The sequence below is a fragment of the Mobula birostris genome, chromosome 2, assembly GCF_030028105.1.
Source record: "Mobula birostris isolate sMobBir1 chromosome 2, sMobBir1.hap1, whole genome shotgun sequence".
Taxonomy (NCBI): domain Eukaryota; kingdom Metazoa; phylum Chordata; class Chondrichthyes; order Myliobatiformes; family Myliobatidae; genus Mobula; species Mobula birostris.
Window position 1 is genome coordinate 238951834 of NC_092371.1, and position 22097 is coordinate 238973930.

Genomic DNA, 22097 nt, shown 5'->3' on the forward strand with positions numbered 1-22097 from the left:
TCCAAATGCAAAATGCACAAAAAGCTTGGACAACACTCTCAGGGTGCTGCAGCAGTCTCTCCCCTCTCTGGTACAGAGCAACTGGTCAAAAGGCAGGCAGCCAGCGCTCACCCTCTGCACTCGCTTCGATGCTTCAATGTCTCTCATTGCTCAGTGAACAATGGAAGCTACGATTGGCAAAATGGAGCCAAACATCGGCTTGCACCCATCCTGGAGCCTGCCCACGATAAAGTTTGCTCACGCGGCCTCTGCCACCCAGACTCTCTTGGAGACTGCAGAGTGCTGGAACACCCAAACTTTAGAAGAGAGATGAGGAGGAACTTCTTTATGCAGAAGATGTTGAATCTGTGGAATTTTATCACCAGAGGCAGCTGTGGAGGCCATTTCATTACATATATATAAAGCGGAGGTTGATAGATTCTTGATTAATAAGGGCATCAAAGGTTACAGGGAGAAGGCAGGAGAATGAGGTTGAAAGGGATAATGGAATGGCGAAGCAGACCCGATGGGCTAAATGGTCTAATTGTGCTCCTGTGCCTTATGGTCTTCTGGTCAAAGACATACAAATTGGTAGATTAATGGGTCGCATGGGTTCAGAGGTGCAATACAGCTTTGATGGGCTGGAACGTCCTGTTATCATGCTGTATTTCTAAGTAAATAAGTAAAAATAATACACAGTTCTCTTATACTCTGGAATATTTGTGAATAAATGATAACAGCATATTAATTAATATTTAGCAGGGAAGCTCTTTAGGTTGATATAATTGCATTTGGACTATATTCACACGAACTATGGTTTGATCTACTCCAGATGTGTGACTGAGGTCTGGATCATCTACACTGCTTCTGACCTCAAGTTTCAAAACCTTATTGTGCAGCAGGCCAAATGGTTTCCCATACAGACCGACCACATCATGTACGCCTGTGCCTGAAAATCTTTCCAATGCATCAAAAGCTCAGCTGCTGTCTCCGAGCGGCATATGGCTTTTGTAACAATATGAAACCCACAAGCAAAGAGAAGGGTGTCTTTAATACCAGTATGACGTCAGTTATTTGAGCTAACTGTGCCAAAGTTTACAAAAGAAAACTTCATACTTTCTACATTTCCTGCAGTTCAAGCTTGTATAAAGACCTTAAGACATAGGAGCAGAATGAGCCATTTGGCCCATCGAGTCTCCTCCACCATTCAATTATGGCTGATATATTATCTCTTTCAGTCTCATTCTCCTGCCTTCTCCCCATAACCTTTGATGCCCTTATTAATCAAGAACCCATCAATCTCTGCTTTAAATATATTCAATGACTTGGCCTCCATGGCTGTCTGTGGTGATCATTTCCACAGATTCATCACCCTCTGGCTAAAGGAATTCCTCCTCATCTCTGTTCTAAAGGGACGTCCTTCTATTTTGAGGCTGTGCCCTCTAGTGCAAGAGTCATAGAAAAGAACAGCACAGAAATAAGCCCTTTGGCCCATCCAGTCCGTGCTGAACCATTTAAACCCTACTCCCATCGACCTGCACCCAGACCACAGCCCTCCACACCCCTACCATCCATGTACTTCTCTGAAATGTTGAAATTGAGCTGCATGCGCCACTTGTGCTGGCAGTTCATTCCACACTCTCACCATCCTCTGAGTGAAGAAGTTTCCTCTCATGTTCTCCTTAACTTTTCACCTTTCACCGTTAACCCATAGCCTCTGGTTGTCGTCCCACACAACCTCTGTGGAAAAAGCTTGCTTGCATTTACCCTATCTATACCCCTCACAATTTTGTAAATTGTGTCCCCCACTATAGGAAACATTCTTTCCACGTCCAAACTATCCAGTTATTTCAATATTCAATAGCTTTCAATGTGATTCTCTTGTCATTCTTCTAAATACCAGTGAGGACAGGCCCAGAACTATCAAACTCTCCTCATATGTTAACTCTTTCATTCCTGGGATCATTCTTCTGAACCTCCTCAGGACCTGGACCCTCTCTAATGCCAGTTCTCAGATAAAGTGGCTCTTACAGTCTCTGCTACATGGTGTTCAAATGAAAAGCGGTCTAACTATATTAAATGGGAAGGAAAGACATTTTGTCTTTATTTAAATGCCTCTGTGAAAACAGTGATTTGAATATTTTGGATAAATTTTTGAAATAATTTGAATGGCCTTGAAGATAAGTCCCACTTCCCTTCCTTTATTCCGCACTCTGACCTTTTACTTCTTCTCACCTGCCTATTACTTCCCCTGAGTCCCCTCTTACTTCCCTTTCTCCTATGGTCCACCCTCCCCTCCTATCAGATTCCTTCCTCTCCAGCTCTTTAGCTTTCGAACCCACTTGGCTCCACCTGTTACCTACTAGCTATCCTCCATCCCCCCCCACCCCCCCACCTTCTGATTCTGACAGCTTCTCCCTTCCTCCTCAGTCCTGATGAAGGGTCTCGACCCGAAGTGTTGGCTCTTTACTCTTTTCCATAGACGCTGCCTGACCTGCTGAGTTCCTTCAGCATTTTGTGTGTATTATTTTTGGATCTGCAGACTTTCTTATGTTTATAAAAATAGGTTCGCTGTCAAATATTCCCACAGACCAAGAAAAATTAGAATCTATTCAGAAAGATAACATGTTATCTTGCTCCCGTGGTAAGATGGCATTTTGTGTTATTGTTATTGATTTACCTCACTCTAGCTCAATGCACTATATAGTGATTTGATCTGTATGAACAGTATGTGAAACAAACTTTTCACTGTATCGTGGTGCAAGTGACAATAATAACCAATACCAAAACCAATACCATGTTGGCACTGGCAAGTGTGGCAACATTCGCAGGCTGCCCCCAATGTGTTACTTCACTGTATGTTTTGATATACAGTACATGTGATTATTAAGTAAATTAGGCTGTATCTGATGAAGAGTCCTGGAATCATCCAATTACATACACAGATACACACACACACACACACACACACACACACACACACACACACACACACACACACACACGCATACTGTATGTACTTACTTTAATTCATGGTTTTTTCTAATATTATGTATTGCATTGTACTGCTGCTGTAAAGACTACAAATTTCATGATATGTGCTGGTGATATTAAACCTGATTCTGATTTTGAAGGGTTGGCCCAAAACATTGGCTGTTTATTCCTCTACATCGCTGCTGCCTGACCTGTTGGGTTCCTCCAGCACTTGTGTGTGTTGCGCTGAATCTCTTTGGTTTCTGAATCTGAATCTGTTGATAGGCAAATCTACACTGTGATGGAATGATCAGCTCTTGGCTACTGAGAGGAGGAGGATGACCCAGGTGATGAGTGTCCATGGCAATCCCTATATACTTACAGTATTTCAGTTGTATTTGGCTCCTTTCCTGAAGATGGTCACAATGCCAACATGTCTAAACTCACCTGGCAATGTACGCTCTTAAACACAAGAAAGTCTGCAGGTGCTGGCAATCCAGAGCAACACACACAAAATGCTGGAGGAGCTCAGCAGGTCAGGCAGCATCTATGAAGATGAATAAACAGTCGACATTTTGGGCCGAGACCCTTCTTCAGGACTGGAAAGTTTATGGAAGATGCCAGAATAAAAATGTGGGGAGAGGGGAAGGAGGATAACTAGAAGGCAGGTGGGTTGCAGAGGAAGGAATCTGATAGAAAAGGCAAATAGACCATTAGAGAAAGGGAAGAAGGAGGGACACCAGAGGGAGGTGATAGGCAGGCACTCTTACATAGATATAGGAAACACACAGCAGCCAGGCAACACTTCAGGTTGAAAGCCCTTGTTCAAACTGTGAAAGTGAGAAACAAATTAGTTTTAAGTTATAGAGGGGGGGAGTGAAGAATGGATGGGACAGTGGGAAAACATCTGATAGGGCAAGGCTTGTGTTGCCAAGGTGATCTTGCTAAAGTATTTCTTGGTAAGAGGACAAGAACTGTGTATGTTGCTCTAGGTGTAGCCTCTCCAATCCTCTATATAACTGTTATAAAATTTATGTATTTTTAATCTCCAACCCATTTGCAATAATGCCCAATGTGCCATTTGCCTTCGTAACTGCTTGATGCAGCAGCCTCTAACATATACAAGGACACCTGATCTCTCTGTACTCCATTACTTGCTGCCTCTTTCCATAAAGGTAGTGATTTGCCTTTTGATTTATTTAAGTACATCATCTCATACACTTCCAAAATGAACCATATTTACAAACTGTTCACCCACTCACTTAACCTCCCTATATCCCTTTGTGGAATTGCAAGGTCTTCATTACAACTTACTCTTCCAACAGTTTTTGAGTCACTGGCAAACTTGGTTACCTTACATTCTGATTCCTCATCCAGCCTCTTAGCTTAAATCAATCATAATTGAGGGCTAAGAACTACTCACTGGGTACCCCACTCATTACATCCTTCCAACCTGGAAAGGAACCATTCATTTCATGTGCTAACGAGCACAGGAATTTTGCTTCAGTCTTCACAGTGGAAGACATCTGCAGGATACTGGACATTCAAGAGTGTCAAGGAAGTGAAGTATGTGTAGTGAAAATTACAACTGAGAAGGTGCTCAGGAAGCTTAATGGTTTGAGGGTGATTAAATCTCCTGGACCTGGTGGAATGCACCCTTGGGTTCTGAAGGAAGTAGCTGGAGAGATTAACAATGATCTTTCAAGAATCGATAGGTTCTGGCATTGTACCAGCTGACTGGAAAGTTGTAAATGTTACTCTGCTATTTAAGAAGGCTAGGAGGCAACAGAAAGGAAACTATAGACTTGTTAGCTTGACATCAGTGGTTGGGAAGTTGTTGGAATCGATTGCTAGGGATGAGATTACGAAGTACCTGGAGGCACATGGCAAGATATGCCAAAGCCAACATAGTTTCTTGAAAGGGAAATCCTGTCTGGCTAACCTACTGGAATTTTTTGAAGAAATTACGAGCAGGGTAGACAAAGGAGATGCAGTAGATGTGGTGTACTTGGATTTTCAGAAGGCCTTTGACATGGTGCCACACGAGGTTGCTTAGCAAGATAAGATCCCATGGAATTATAGGGGAGTTACTAGCATGGGCACAGCATCGGCTGATCGGCAGAAAACAGAGAGTGGGAATAAAGAGATCCTATTCTGGCTGGCTGCCGGTTACCAGTAGAGTTTCACAGGGGTCGGTCTTGGGACTGCTGCTTTTTACGATGTTTGCCAATGATTTGGACTATGGGATTAATGGGTTTGTGGATAAATTTGCCAATGATAGGTGGAGGAGTGGGTAGTGTTGAGGAAACAGAGAGCCTGCAGAGAGACTTAGACAGTTTAGGGGAATGGGCAAAGAAGTGGCAAATGAAATACAATGTTGAAAAGTGTATGGTCATGTACTTTGGGTGAAAGAAATAAATGGGCAGACTACTATTTGTATGGCGAGAGAAATCAAAATGCAGAGGTGCAAAGGGACTTGGGAGTCCTTGTTCAAGATACGCTAAATGTTAACTTCCAGGTTGAGTCAGTAGTAAAGAAGGCAAATGCAATGTTGGCATTCATTTCTAGAGATATCGAATATAAGAGCAGGGATGTGATGTTGAGGCTCTGTAAGGCACTCGTGAGACCACACTTGGAGTATTGTGTGCAGTTATGGGCTCCTTATTTTTGAAAGTCTATACTGACATTAGAGAGGGTTCAGAGAAGATTGACGTCAATGATTCCAGGAATGAAAGGGTTACCATATGAGAAACTTCTGGCCTCTCCTGAGCTGTATTCCCTGGAGCTCAAGAGAATTGGGGGGGGGGGGCAGACGGGATCTCAGAAACATTCCAAATGTTAAAAGGCCTGAACAGATTAGATATAGCAAAGTTATTTCCCATGGTAGAGGAGTCTAGGACAAGAGGGCACAACTTCAGGATTGAAGGATATCCATTTAGAACAGAGATGTGGAGAAATTACTTTAGTCAGAGGGTGGTAAATCTGTAGAATTTGTTGCCACGAGTGGCTGTGGAGGCCAAGTCACTGGGTGCATTTAAAGCAGAGGTACAAAGGTTCTTGATTAGCCAGGGCATCAAAGGGTATGGGGAGAAGGCAGGGGAGTGTGGTTGACTGGAAGAATTGGATCAAATGGCGGAGCAGACTCAAAGGGCCGAATGACCTACTTCTACTCCAATATCTTATGATCTTATGGTCTTATTCCAGTTTTGTTTGAAAGTCAGGAGAACAAGGTTTGGAGGATTAATGCATTAGTTATTAATACATGAGCTATGGAGTACACTAAATGGGCTGAATGGCCTAATTCTGCTCCTGCAGTATGTCTCAGGTTTCAATGTGATAAGTAATTTCAATCCATGCCAAGACAATTCCCCCAATACTGTGAGCTCTTAACTTATGCACCATCCATTTATATGATACCTTGTCCACACTTTTGGAGTTTCAAATACATCTCATCTACAGACTCTCCTCCATCTGCTTTGACAATGGCATCATCACGGAACTCAAGCAGATTTATCTAACGTGATATGTCCTTTATGGAACCATGTTGACTTGGTTTATTTCTGCTGAAAGTCAATCAGGTTTAATATCACTGGCATATGTCATGAAATTTGTTGTTTTGTGGCAGCATTACAGTGCAATACATAATAAAAAATACTATAAATTACAATAAGAAATATATAATATATAAATTAAATAAGAGCAAAAAGAGAAAAAAGAATAGTGAGGTATTGTACGTGGATTCATTGTTGGGCACGTGGCCAAGTGGTTAAGGCGTTCGTCTAGTGATCTGAAGGTCGCTAGTTCAAGCCTCAGCTGTGGCAGCGTGTTTGTGTCCTTGAGCAAGGCACTTCACCACACATTGCTCTAGTGTCTGTGCGAGGAGTGGCGCCCCACACAGACTTCCAATCTGTGCCTTGTAAGGCATGAAAATGCCCGACGCAGGTCTCTCGTGGTCAGAGTCAACGTTCCCTCCCTCCCCATTGTCCATTCAGAAATCTGACGACGGAGGGGAAGATGCTGTTCCTAAAATGTTGAATGTGTGTCTTCAGGCTCCTGTACCTCCTCCTTGATGGTGGCAATGAGTAGCAATGAACTGGGTGATGAGTGTCCTTAATGGTGGATGCTGGTTTTTTGAGGCCATTGCCTTTTGAAGATGTCCTCAGTGCTGGGAAGCAGGTGCCCAAGATAGAGTTTACAACTTAATACAACTTTTTCCAAACCTGTGCAGTGCCCCCCCCATAGCAGACTTTCCTAAGTGATTAGCTATTTCTTCTATGATTATTGACTCTAACACTAACTCATGCTGTGAAATTCAGAAAAGAGCTATTTCTCAAATGAATAATGCTGGAAATGGCCAGGAACCATGGACAACTTCAATAGGCGATGCCTCAAGAAGACGACATCCATCATTAAGGACCTCCATCATCCAGGACATGCCTTCTAATTATTTCTGCCACCAGGGAGGAGGTAGGAGCCTGAAGACACACATTCAACATTTTAGGAACAGCTTCTTCCCCCCGCATCAGATTTCTGAATGGGCAGTGAATGCTATCTCACTTTTTTCTCTCTTTGCACTGCTTTTTTCTCATATTTCTTATCGTAACTTACACTCAGTTTATGTATTGCACTGTAATGCTTCCACAAAACAAAATTTTTACAACTCACATCAGTGAGAATAGAACTGATTCTAATTCTGAGATCAAACAGTGCTATTTTGATAGAAAAAAAACCTAAATAGATATTACAGGTGAACTTACAGCAAAAGTGGCCCATCCTAATACAACATTTCCAGTTTTCTCAGTATCAAATTTACAGCATCTGCAGTTTTTTTTTTAATTTTCATCTAATCGTGGAGAGAGGTGAGTGTTCTGTAGCAAGTGACTCACTGATGCAATTCTCTGAAGCGTTTCCACCACCCACAAGGCACTAGTCAGGAGAGTGGTGGAATATTAATGGTCGTTTATGTGACTTTTCAGGTGTTTGGCATAGCTTCAGATAAAATATTGGTCAGCTTGTGGAATAAAAGGTTCAGTGATGATACAGATAAAAATCTGGCTAAAGGAGCAAAAGCGGTGATTTTCGATGAACAGATATTTTCCTACTGATTATGGCATTCTTCAGATGACTGCTTGGAATACTCTTAATTCAATCTATCTGCACAAAAGCAGGCCCTTTGACCCATCCAGTCTGTGAGGAACTGTTGCTCTGCCTCGTCCCATTGACCTACATACTTTTTCCATCCATGATCCAAACTTCTCTAACATCCACCACTTGCGCTGGAGGCTCATTCCATGCTCACACCACACTCTGAGAGAAATGCCCCAACACGTTCCCCGCAAATATTTCACCTTTCACCATAAAATTACGACTTTTAGTTCCAGTCTCTTCCAAGCTCAGTGGAAAATGCCTGCTAGCATTTACCCTGTCTGTATTCCTCATAATTTCATATACTTCTATCAGATCTTCACTTACTCTTCTGTGGATACAGGAATGCAGAGTATAATTTCAAAATCAGTTGAACTGTACCCCAAAATCTCACCTGTCTTCTTTGATGGTATCTTCCAAATCCACTACACCTAAATGGAGGGTCTCAACCCAAAGCACCAACTGTCCTTTTCCCTCCTTAGATGCTGCCTGACCTGCTGAGTTTCTCCAGCACTTTATGTGTTGCTCCACAACATCTATGATGAACAAGAACAGCAGAGGCACCTGCAAATTTCTGTGCAAATCATTCACCATTCTCTCTTGGAACAATATCATTATGGGGTCAAAATCTTGTACAACTAGCTCTCTTCCTATCTTCACCATACAGACTGCTCCTGGGAATGAAAGGGTTACTATATGAGGCGTGCTTGATGGCTCTGGGCCTCTGCTCGCTGGAGTTCAGAAGAATGGGGGAGGGGGGAATAACATTGAAGGTTAAAAAAAATTGGAAGGATGAGATAGAGTGGACATGAAGGGGATGTTTCCAATAGTTGGTGGTGAATCTGTGGAATTCATTACCACAGACAGCTGTGGAGGCCAAATCATTGGGTATATTTAAACTAGAGGTTGATCAGTAAGGCATTAGAGGTTATGGGGAGAAGGAGGGAGAATGGTGTTGAGCAGTATATTAAATCAACCATGATCCAGAGCAAACTCAAATGGCCAACTAGCCTATGTTTGCTCCTGTATCTTATGTTCGTGGTAACATTCCATTGGCATTCTGATTAAAAATAGAATATCTGATATACTTAAAGACAGAAAAAGAACACAAAATCCCTTGATGGCCTAGTACTTGAGTTAAAGCCTCTTGGAGCACAGAAATGAACAAACCAGGAGGATTTCAACTTTAAATCAAAGATAAGATCAATCAACTTAGCTCGGATTAAGTGTTTCTTACTTACATCATTCTATTGCCAATGGATGGACAACTATGAATTTAGTATGCTGGCACTCATAGCAAGAGGAGTCGAGTACAGGAGCAGGGAGGTACTACTGCAGTTGTACAAGGCCTTGGTGAGACCAAGCCTGGTGTATTGTGTGCAGTTTTGGTCCCCTAATCAGAGGAAAGACATCCTTGCCATAGAGGGAGTACAAAGAAGGTTCACCAGATTGATTCCTGGGATGGCAGGACTTTCATATGAAGAAAGACTGGATCGACTAGGCGTATACTCGTTGGAATTTAGAAGATTGAGGGGGGATCTTATTGAAACATATAAAATCCTAAAGGGAATGGACAGGCTAGATGCAGGAAGATTGTTCTCGATGTTGGGGAAGTCCAGAACAAGGGGTCACAGTTTGAGGATAAAGGGGAAGCCTTTTAGGACCAAGATTAGGAAAAACATCTTCACACACAGAGAATGGTGAATCTGTGCCACAGGAAACAGTTGAGGCCAGTTCATTGGCTATATTTAAGAGGGAGTTAGATATGGCCCTTGTGGCTAAAGGAATCAGGGGGTATGGAGAGAAGGCTGGAACAGGGTTCTGAGTTGGATGATCAGCCATGATCATAATAAATGGCGGTGCAGGCTTGAAGGGCCGAATGGCCTACTCCTGCACCTATTTTCTAAGTTTCTATCTTTCTAGTATGCTTAGGAAGATGCAGTTTGAGTACTGTGAAAGAACCCATTCCTGTAATTTTCAGGCTGCACTAACACAATCAGGAGTGGAAATATGGTCTTTGGACGTGTAACAGTTATGTACCAGTCCCGCCGAACTATTAATATGCCTTAAAACATGAGATTTCCTACAGATACTGGAAATGCTGAGCAACATGCTGGAAATCCAAAACAACACACACAAAATGTGTGCAAGATATTAAGAGGAATAGATAGAGTGGATAGCCAGTGCCTCTTCCCCAGGGCACCACTGCTCAATACAAGAGGACATGGCTTTAAGGTAAGGGGTGGGAAGTTCAAGGGGGATATTAGAGGAAGGTTTTTTACTCAGAGAGTGGTTGGTGCGTGGAATGCACTGCCTGAGTCAGTGGTGGAGGCAGATACACTAGTGAAATTTAAGAGACTACTAGACAGGTATATGGAGGAATTTAAGATGGGGGGTTATATGGGAGGCAGGGTTTGAGGGTCGGCACAACATTGTGGGCCGAAGGGCCTGTACTGTGCTATGTTCTATGTTATGCTGACAGTCTTCTGGCTTCAACACACACAGTTCAGGCAGCATCTATGGAAAAGAATAAACAGTTGACGTTCTGGGCCAAGACCCTTCTTCAGGACTGAAAAGAAAGAGGAGAGTCAGAATAAGAAGGTGGGGGAGGGAAGGAAGGAAGGAAGAACTACAAGGTGGCAGATGATAGGTGAACTCAGGAGAGGGGGATGGGGTGAAGGAAAGAGATGGGAAGCTGTGAAATTTATATTCCTTCTTGCAGGCAGACATGAGTTTCATAATACAATACCTAAGCAAGGGAGATTGATTGCTATTTGGAAAATACCAGACCAATGTGAGACAAAGAGTTAACCAGTATTTTGTACACACACCACTCAGCCAGATTTTTGACTGCCCAAAAGAATGTTAAACTGCTTCAGAGTTCTTTTCGGTCTGTGGAATGTGATGAGAGCATGATATGGTTTAGTTGCATTTTTCCCCAGAAAAGTAACTAAAACACATCACAAAATATGTTTTATAATCAGTGTCCTATAGCACGTTGATCTTTTTGACTGTATTACCACATAAGAAACTTGATATAATTTATATTCACTCAGTAAATAGAATAAAGCATGTGTGTTGAAGTCAAATAGATCACTCTGTGGAATTGGCTTATCGAGATTCAAATTCAGTATTGTTTAATGTCATTTCCAGTACACAAGTGTAAAAAAAACAAAATAGTTGTTACTCCGGATCCGGTGCAGCACAATATTAATAACAAATCATAATAAATATAAATATGTAAGATAGCTTATACATAGACTGATTATATGCCCATAAAGTAACACCAGGTACAGAAGTGTCTGTACATAAGGTGACTCTGACAGGAAATGATAAAGTAGTAGTGAGCGTGGAGGCGTGGGTTAGTGAGTGTGGAGGGGTGGGTTAGTGAGTGGAGGGGTGGGTTAGTGAACGTGGAGGGGTAGGTTAGTGAGCGTGGAGGTGTGGGTTAGTGAGCGTGGAGGGGTAGGTTAGTGAGCGTGGAGGGGTAGGTTAGTGAGCGTGGAGGGGTGGGTTAGTGAGTGGAGGGGTGGGTTAGTGAGCGTGGAGGGGTGGGTTAGTGAGCGTGGAGGGGTGGGTTAGTGAGTGGAGGGGTGGGTTAGTGAGCGTGGAGGGGTAGGTTAGTGAGTGTGGAGGTGTGGGTTAGTGAGCGTGGAGGGGTGGGTTAGTGAGCGTGGAGGGGTGGGTTAGTGAGCGTGGAGGGGTAGGTTAGTGAGTGTGGAGGGGTAGGTTAGTGAGTGTGGAGGGGTGGGTTAGTGAGCGTGGAGGGGTAGGTTAGTGAGCGTGGAGGCGTGGGTTAGTGAGTTTGGAGGGGTAGGTTAGTGAGTGTGGAGGGGTGGGTTAGTGAGCGTGGAGGGGTGGGTTAGTGAGTGTGGAGGGGTGGGTTAATGAGTGTGGAAGCATGGGTTAGTGAGTGTGGAGGGGTAGGTTAGTGAGCGTGGAGGGGTGGGTTAGTGAGCGTGGAGGGGTGGGTTAGTGAGTGTGGAGGCATAGGTTAGTGAGCGTGGAGGGGTGGGTTAGTGAGTGTGGAGGCATAGGTCAGTGAGCGTGGAGGGGTGGGTTAGTGAGTGTGAAGGCGTGGGTTAGTGAGTGTGGAGGTGTGGGTTAGTGAACGTGGAGGGGTAGGTTAGTGAGCGTGGAGGGGTAGGTTAGTGAGCGTGGAGGGGTGGGTTAGTGAGTGTGGAGGCATGGGTTAGTGAGCGTGGAGGGGTGGGTTAATGAGTGTGGAGGTGTCGGTTAGTGAGTGTGGAGGAGTGGGTTAGTGAGTGTGGAGGTGTGGGTTAGTGAGTGTGGAGGGGTGGGTTAGTGAGTGTGGAGGCATAGGTCAGTGAGTGTGGAGGGGTGGGTTAGTGAGTGTGGAGGTGTGGGTTAGTGAGTGTGGAGGGGTGGGTCAGTGAGTGTGGAGGCATAGGTCAGTGAGTGTGGAGGTGTCGGTTAGTGAGTGTGGAGGAGTGGGTTAGTGAGTGTGGAGGTGTGGGTTAGTGAGTGTGGAGGGGTGGGTTAGTGAGTGTGGAGGTGTGGGTTAGTGAGCGTGGAGGGGTGGGTTAGTGAGTGTGGAGGGGTAGGTTAGTGAGCGTGGAGGCATGGGTTAGTGAGTGGAGAGTTTAATCAGCCTTATTACTTGGGGAAAGTAAATGTTTTTGGGTCTGGGTCCTGGCATGGATGTGATGTAGCCTCCTCCCTAATGGGAGTGGGACAAATTATTTTACTGGCCATTTTCCAGCACATTATTGCAATGCAAGCCAGACAGTCATCTGTGTATTACTAAGTAAGATTAAGAATTATTAGCCTGAACATTAGCTAGCAGCAAGTTTGGTATGGGTTGGGATGGAATTGGGTCAGTTTCCAGGCTTAAATCCTGACAGGATACCCAAGGATCACCTCCAGTGTGAACTGGACACTGGAATCCCACAGGACCACTTCAGACTGCTGTGAAATGCAGACTGATTAATGCTTTAGCAAGATTTGGCAACTAAGAATTGTATCATTTCTAGGTAAGAATTCTGGTACCGAATCTGTACGTTTCTAACTCATTTACAATATTTTGCAGAGCTCCTGTTATTTAAGTAAACAGTCAAAAATTTTTAATTGAAATACTGGGTTAGACACTTTACACATTGCCAACATTACAGTTAATTCAATAGATTTATTGATCCACTTGTTTAAACACACAAACAAATAGCAGCAAACAAAATTCCAAATTTTGGATTAATAAAGAGGTGGATACAGCCCAGTTCATCACAGACAAAGCCCTCCCCACCATACAGCATATATACACGGAGAATTCCCACAAGAAAGCAACACCCATCATCAGACATGCATCATCCAGGCCACGCTACAAGATGATGCCAACAAACAACGTGACCAGTGGCGACATCCTGCAGACAGTTCACGAAACTACTTCTTTTACTTGTTCTTCTTTCAGATATGATTCTACTACAAAGCTGCGTGTGTAATCGAAGCTTGTGAGTTACATTTTGATTTTGATGGTGTGCCTTTGGGGCCGGTTGACCGATCTGATTTTTTGCTATCTCTGAGGGAGTTTGGTGAGGTTTGCAGTGGAATGTGTGGCCAGGAGGCCTGGAGATGGGACACGAGCACATGATTGGACTACATTGCTTCTCTCTAATGAGGTGTTGAGCAAGGTTGAAGTTGGTGACAGTGGAAGATGGGCGGGTGCTGGGCGCCATCTGCCTGCGTTTAGCTGGTCTTCCTCTGTCTTGCTGGCTGCTGTCGGAGGAGAATGCAGGAGTTTTGGAATCAATGTTGCAGGGATTGATCTGCGAGTCTGTGGACTCATTTTGGGGGACTTTAAGGTTTCTGAATTCTAGTTGCTCTTTTTTTTGCTGTTTTTGAGCGGTTTGATCAAAGTGATTAATGCACACTGGGAGCTTCGTTGAAAAATGGCTCTGCGGTCTGCATTGGCTAACGGTGCAGCACTGAACTGAACTAAACTGAATACTACATCACTCCTGGTTTGATGCTTGATATACTTGCTTTATGCTGTTTGCACAATTTGTTCTTTTTTCATGCATTGTGTGTTTGATGTTTTCTGGAATGGATTCCATGGTGTTTGTTTTGTGGCTGCTTGTGGGAAGGTGAATCTCAGGGTTGTATTCCATATACATACTCAGATAATAAATGTACTTTAACTTTAACCTTGATGCTCTGTTCGTGTTACAATCATCAGGCAGGAGGTACAAAAGCCTTAGGTTCCACACCATCAGGTTCAGGAATAGTTATTATCCCCAACCATAAGACTTTTAAACCAGTGAAAATAACTTCACTCACAACTCGGACTGATTCCAATACCTACAAACTCATATTCAAGGGCTTTTAAAACTTACGTTTTTTATTTGCACAATATGTCATCTTTTCAACATTGGTTATTCATCAAACTTTGTTTATGTATTGTATTTCTTTATTTTCCTGTAAATGGCTGCAAGAAAATGAATCTCAGGATAGCATATGGTAATACTTGATAATAAATTTTACTTTGAACTTTGAATTTGCTGTCAAAATAAACGATGCTCCAGACTGTAACATCAAGTTGTTGGTCTCCCCTCTCGCTGTTGCAGAAGTGTGTGTGTGTGTGTGTGTGTGTGTGTGTGTGTGTGTGTGTGTGTGTGTGTGTGTGTGTGTGTGTGTGAGAGAGAGAGTGAGTGAGTGAGTGAGTGACTGAGTGAGTGAGAGAGAGAGAGATATATATATATATATATATATATATATATATATATATAGTGGCATGTTGAACTATTGGGATGAACTGTGGTTTTTGATGGACTCTAAGTCATGATCCCTTTGAGGGCTTTGCTTTTGCTATCGTGCTTGGGGGTGGGGGGGCTGATGCTTTTGCTGAGGGAGGTGGAAGGAGGGGGACGAGGGAGGGTTAATGCTTTTGCTGTGGTTTGTACATAGGAGGAGGGAAAGGAGCTTTGGAGTTCTAATATTTTCCTGTCATTCATCCTTTGAGTTTTTTTCTGTTTCATGGATGTCTGTGAAAATTAAGAATTTCAGGTTGTATGCTGTATATATTCTCTGATATTAAGTGGAACCTTTGAACAATTGAACCATTACAGACCCTTTGGGCTTCAGTTTCTCTCTGTGTCAAAGCCTGAAGATCAGTGTGTTGTAATTTTCTCACAATGCCTAGATCTTAAAAGGTAAGAAGTATAGATTAAGGTACTCAGCAAGCGAAAGACATCTTAAATAGTCAGAATATTGCTCTGGTGCAACTGTGGAATTCACAAGTGTCAAAATGCTTGGAATGATTGATCTTTGCAGCGTTCAAATGAGACTATGTCACAAACTGTGAAGGATGAAGCAATTTGATCTTCTTAAACAACTTGATGATTCCCGCATCAGTGTTATGTGAACAAATCAAGGAAGTACTTCATCAGCTGTAATTAAATAGGAGTCTGATGAGATTTGGCATGTCACCAAAGACTCCAGCAAACTTCTACAGATGTACCATGGAGAGCATTCTAACTGGTTGCAACACCCCCTGCTATGCAGGCTCCAATGCACAGGGTTGAAAGAGGCTGCAAAGGGTTGTAGACTAGGTCAGTTCCATCATGTGTACAACTCTCCCCATTGTCGAGGACATCTCCAAAAGGTGGTGCCTCAGGAATGCGGCTTCTATCATTAAAGCCACCAACTCTCTGGGACACGTCCTCTTCTCATTACTACCATTGAGGAAGAGGGACAGGAACCTGAAGATGCACACTCAACAGCTTCTTCCCCTCTGCTATCAGATTTCTGAATGGTCCATGAACCATCCACTTTTGCACTATTTATTTAATTTCTATTTCATTGTAAGTTACAGTAATATTTATGTCTTATTTTCATCTTGCAATGTACTGCTGTCCCACAATAACAAATTTCATGACATACTGTATGTCACTGATTCTGATATGTAATATTTTTTGACGTAACTTTTGATTCATTCACAGTTAATGATGAGGAACGAGAGCCTCTTCCCTCTCTCGAGCAACCTGGCTGGTACTCACAAGGCAACTGGAGTCACCTTAATGAACTACTGAAGAAGATAACTGGAAAGGCTGAGCCAAAGGTAATGCTGAGAATTTATTGCAGATAAATGACACAAGAAAGTAGAATATTCCTCTTTGTCTCTTTTGTTCCAGGGCATCACTTATCATTTCTTAGAGCAGGGTTTCCCAACCTTTTCTATGCCATGGACCAATACCATTAAGCAAGGAGTCTGTGGACCCTGGGCTGGGAACCCCTATTAGTGTGACAGATCCCCAGCTCTCCCATCCTCCTCACCCACGCTGCTGAAACCGCAGTGAAATTCAGGGCTGAACTGTCCAACTTGAAAAGCGTGCCAGAAGAAACTGTTTATTACTAGTAAATGCTCCTTGGTAGTCACTGGAAAATCTAGCACAATGTGGAAGTTAATTAGTTGGAAGTTAGAGGATTGGAAAGATTTTAAAAACCAACAGAAGGCAGCTAAAAATTCATTGAGAAGGTAAATATGGAATACGAAAGTAAGCTAAAGAATAATACTAAACAGGATACCAAAAGTTTCTTCAGATACATAAAGGATAAAAGAGAGCCGAGAGTGGATATCAGACCGGTGGAAAACAATGCTGGAGAGGTAGCAGACATCCCACCACTCCCGGAAGTTCTGGGAGTCTTCCACATATTGATAGTGGCTCCCTGGTGTCTGCAAATTATATACAATATCTCAGAAATCGACTTTTTTGAGAGCGAGCAAGAGAACGCGAGAGCAAGACAGAGAGAGCGCGAGAGAGCACCATGGCAGAGTGTTCCAAAAAAAAGAAAATATAAAAGGTATATCACTCCAGACTACACTAAAGTGTACCCCTGCCTAATAGGGGTCAAAAATAATGACACTGTTTGCAACAGTGACTTTTCTATTGCCCATGGTGGGTTAAGACTGTAAAACACATGTTGAGGTGAGTTTAACAGATGTCATTCGTTCATTAGCATAACTAACATTATTTAAACTAGTTGGCTAGCTGCTAAGGAGCTACTCTATCGCAGACATCCCACCTCTCCCGGAAGTTCCTGGAGTCTCCCGCAAATTGATGGTGCTACCTCCCTGAAATGAGTTTTTGCAGGGTGGATGTCTGAGGTAGTAATGGGGGACAATGAAATGGCAGACGAACTGAATAAGTATTTTGCATCAGTCTTCACTGTGAAAGACACTAGCAGTATGGCGGAAGTTACAGGTGTCAGTGGGCATGAAGCTACCATAACAAGAGAGAAGGTTTTAGGGAAACTGAAAGGTCTGAAGGTAGACAAGTCACCTGGACCAAATGGTGTACACCCCAGAGTTCTGAAAGAGCTGGCTGAAGAGATCATGGAGGCATGAGTAATGATCTTTCAAGAATCATTAGATTCTGACATTTGAAGTTTTCCAGTCTTCTGGAACCATTCCAGAATCACTAGATTCTGGAATGGTTCTGGAAGACTGGAAAATTGCAAGTGTCACTCTACTCTTCAAGAAGGGAGAGTGGCAGAAGAAGTGAAACTGAAGACCAGTTAGTCAGACCTCGCTGGCTGGGAAGATGTTGGAGTCAATTATTTAGGATTAGGTCTCAGGGTACTTGGAGCCACGTGATAAAATAGACCATAGGCAGCTTGGTTTCCTCAAGGGAAAATCTTGCCTGTCAAATTTGTTGGAAGTCTTTGAAGAAATAACCAGCAGGATCGACAATAGAGAATCGTTTGCTGTTGTCGACTTGGATTTTCAGAAGGCCGTTGACAAAGTGCCACATGTGAGGCTGCTTAACAAGCTATGAGCCCATGGTATTACAGGAAAGATTCTAGCATGGATAAAGCAGTGGCTGATTGGCAGGTAGCCCCAAAGAGTGGGAATAAAGGGAGCCTTTTCTGACTGGCAGACTGCGGCTAATGGTGTTCCACAGGGGACCGATTCTTTTTATGTTATCTCAATGATTTGGATGATGGAATTGATGGCTTTGTTGCAAAGTTTACAGATGATATGAAGATCAGTGGAGGGGTAGGCAGTTTTGAGGAAGTAGAGAGGCTACAGAAGGACTTAGATGGATTAGGAGAATGGGCAAAGAAATGGCAGATGGAATACAGTGTTGAGAAATGTATGGTGATGCGCTTTGGTAGAAGAAATGAAAGGCCTTGATAGAGTGGATGTGGAGAAGATGTTTCTATAGTGGGAGAGTCTAAGACCAGAGGATACAGCCTCAGAATAGAGGGGTGTTTGTTTAGAATGGATATGAGGAGGAACTACTTCAGGCAGAGAGCAGTGAATCTGTGGAATTCGTTGCCACAGAGCAGCTATGGAAGCCAAGTCTTTACGTATATTTTAAGGTAGAGTTTGATAGATCAGGACATGGAAGGATAGGGGGAGAAGGGAGGTAACTGGGGCTGAGAGAAAAATTGGATCAGCCATGACAAAATGGTGGAGCAGGCTCAGTGGGCCAAGTGGCCTAATTCTGCTCCTGTATCTTATGCTCATGGTATGTGGATGTCTATGCCATTCAAAAACAAATTTAAAATACTGTTAAAAATAAATAAACAGTAAAATACAAGAAAACTTTTGAAAACATAAATGCTGGAAAACAACAAAAACAAATCTATTTAAGTCAACACTATTAGATCATATATAAATTAAGTTGATACAACACTTAACAGGACAGCGATCCTAGTTCAATGCCTGCCACTGCCTATAAGGAGCTTATACGTTCTCCCCATGACCGCTCTGGTTTCCTCTGGGTGCGCTGGTACAGTAGTGTAGTAGTTAGCACACCGCTTTATGGTACCAGTGAACCAGGTTCAATTCCAGCTGCTGCCTGCGAGGAGTTTTTACATTCTTCCTGTGACTCTGCGTGTTTCCTCCAGGTTCTCCAGCTCCCTCCCACAGTCCAAAAATGTACTGGTAGGTAGGTTAATTGTTCATTGTAAATTGATAATTGTCCTATGATTAGGCTAAGATTAAATCGGGCAGCACAGCTTGAAGGCCTTGAAGAGTTTGAAGGACCACAAGGGCCTATACGGTGCAGTATTTCAATAAATAAACAACAACTAAACTTCGGACCACTGCCTTTCCCTCCTGCTTAATTAAAGGACCAGATGAACCAGTGCAGCAGGCAAACCCCAGTTTAAGTGCTGGGTAATCTATGAAAGTTTGTGAACTTTCTTGGAATGCATGTGTGGAAAATCAAGACGTCTGCCTCCTCTTGGGAATATTAAATTTCCACCTAGTACATTAGGAAGGAGCCATCAAAGCACAATCTCCAGCCCATTAACTGTTTCACTTGCAGGCCTGCTGAGTCATCATCATAATTACGTGCCATAACGAATAACATAGGCGATCATGGTTTTGTAGGGGCATTGTCCAGAAGGCGGCAATGGCAAGCCATTTCCGTAAAAAAAGTTGTCAAGAACAATCATGGCCATGAGCGTCTTTACAAGATGGGTGACCCCAGCCATTATCAATACTCTTCAGAGATTGCCTGGCGTCAGTGTTCATATAACCAGGACTTGTAATATTCACCAGCTGCTTGTACGGCCATCCACCATGTGCTCCCATGGCTTTGGAGTGGCGGGGGGGGTGGGGGGGGGAGAGTAGGTGCTACACCTGGCTAGTTGAAGGAAGGAGTGTCTTATAACTCTTTTGCTAGAGAAGTATCTCAACCTCATCACCCAGAGTGTTTAGATTGGTATAGTGTTAAAGTGTTTTTCATGATCAGAGTATAGTCAATGGGCTGAGGTTATGCTTCCATGCTGTATGACATCTCGAAAAGTCTCTACTTTCTTTGAAGTTTGTGCGGGTTCAGCATGTCATCTGAAACTCTGACAAACTTCTATGGATGCATAGTGTTGAGTATCCTGACTGGTTGCATCACAACCTAGTATAGAAGCATCCGTGCCCAAAAATGGAGAAGCCTGTAAAAAGTAATGGTTACAGCTTAGTCCGTCATAGGCAAAGCCCTCCCTACTATTGAGCACATCTACAAGGAGCACTGCCACAAGAAAGCAGCCTACATCATCAAGGACCTCATCATCCAGGACATGCTCTCTTTGCACCACTACCATCCGGAAGGAAGTACAGAAGCCTTGGGTCCCACACTGTCAGGTTCAGGGACAGTTATTACCCCTCAAATATTAGGCTCCTGATTCAGTGTAGATAACTTCACTCACCTCAACACTTAACTCATTCTGCCATGCATAGACTCACTTTCAAGGACACTACAACTCATGTTTACAGTATTATTTATTCATTTATTCTTATTTGTAATTCTTTGTATTTGCACAGTTCGCCTTCTTTTGCACATTGATTGTTTTTTTTGTGTAGTTTTACATTAATTCTGCTGTATTTCTTTGTATCTATTGAGAATTCCTGCAAGAAAATGAATTTTAGAGTTGTATGGAGTCTCAGGGAGGGGTAGCACCTCTGGTGGGGGAACATGTCGCGTCCTTTTCAAGGTGGTTAGTCCACCTTTGGTCCCCACCTGGCACTCAGCTCCCACCTGTGGCTCCCCGTAGCTGTTTGCATGCGACAGCGGCCACACCCCAGGCAATGGCTTCGACAAGCCGGCTAAACCAGGTGAGGGTAGCCAACGGGTCTCAATCCCTCGGTGAGATAGGGAGTTGTCTATCCCAGCATGTGAAGACAGACTCTGGTGGAATGAGCGGACAAGATCAATGGAAGGTCCAACAATCAAGGAGGCAGTCTCTGCAAACGTCGTGGAACGTGTAGAACAGGACAAGACACAGAAGACGTCCTGGTCATCCACTGCGCCTAGTCCCATCTCCAGCCATCTCGACTCTATCTTGCCACTGGATCCAGATGGGAATTGGGAAGAGGGAGTGAGGCTGACACTGCGCAACTCTCCCTCACTGAAATCCAAATCACGCGCTAGTCTTGACACCATCATAATGGTGTCAAGGTCCTCATCGACGTTGATGATGGACGAACACGCACATACTTAGACAATAAATTTACCATAAGCCCATAAGATATAGAAGCAGAATTAGGCCATCTGGCTCATTAAGTCTGCTCCACCATTTCATCATGGCTGATCCATTTTCTCTCGCAGCCCTAATATCTCCTCATGCCCTGACAAATCAAGTACCTATCGACCTCTGCCAATCCTCATAGAAGAATTAGAAGTGGAGAGAGTGAGCAGCTTCAAGTTCCTGGGTGTCAAGATCTCTGAGGATCTAACTTGGTCCCAACACACTGATGTAGTCAAAAAGAAGGCAAGACAGCAGCTATACTTTATTAGGAGTTTGGAGAGATTTGGTATGTCAACAAATACACTCAAAAACTTCTATACTTGTACCATGGAGAGCATTCTGACAGGCTGCATCACTGTCTGGTATGGAGGGGCTACTGCACAGGACCGAAAGAAGCTGCAGAAGGTTGTAAATCCAGTCAGCTCCATCTTGGGCACTAGCCTACAAAATACCCAAGACATCTTTCAAGGAGCGGTGTCTCAGAAAGGTAGCGTCCATTATTAAAGACCTCCAGCACCCAGAGCATGCCCTTTTCTCACTATTACCATCAGGTAGGAGGTACAGAAGCCTGAAGGCACACACTCAGCGATTCAGGAACAGCTTCTTCTCCTCTGCCATCCGATTCCTGAATGGACTTTGAAACATTGGACACTACCTCACTTTTTAAATATAATTTCTTTTTTTTTTGCACATTTTTAATAATCTATTCAATATGCATAATTGATTTACTTATTTATTATTGTTTTATTTTATTTATTATTATTTTTCTCTCTGCTAGATTATGTATTGCATTGAACTACTGCTGCTGTTAACAAATTTCACATCACATGCCGGTGATAATAAACTGATTCTGATATATATGTAAAAACCTGGCCTCCACAGCTGCCTGTGGCAACAAATTCCACAGATTCACCACTCATTAGCTAAAGAAATTCCTCTTCATCCCCTCTATTCTGAGGCTGTATCCTCTAGTCCTATACTCTCCCACCATAGGAAACATCCTCTCCACATCC

General features: G+C 43.3%; 1 protein-coding gene across 1 annotated transcript in view; it reads left to right on the top strand.

Moving 5' to 3' along the window:
* The window catches only part of nt5dc1 (5'-nucleotidase domain containing 1), a 673759-nt gene that overhangs the window by 569000 nt on the left and 82662 nt on the right, over positions 1-22097 (top strand). The window contains exon 9 of the mRNA XM_072251620.1: positions 16050-16168. Within this exon, the coding sequence (XP_072107721.1) occupies positions 16050-16168 (119 nt within the window). The remainder of the gene's footprint in view (positions 1-16049; positions 16169-22097) is intronic.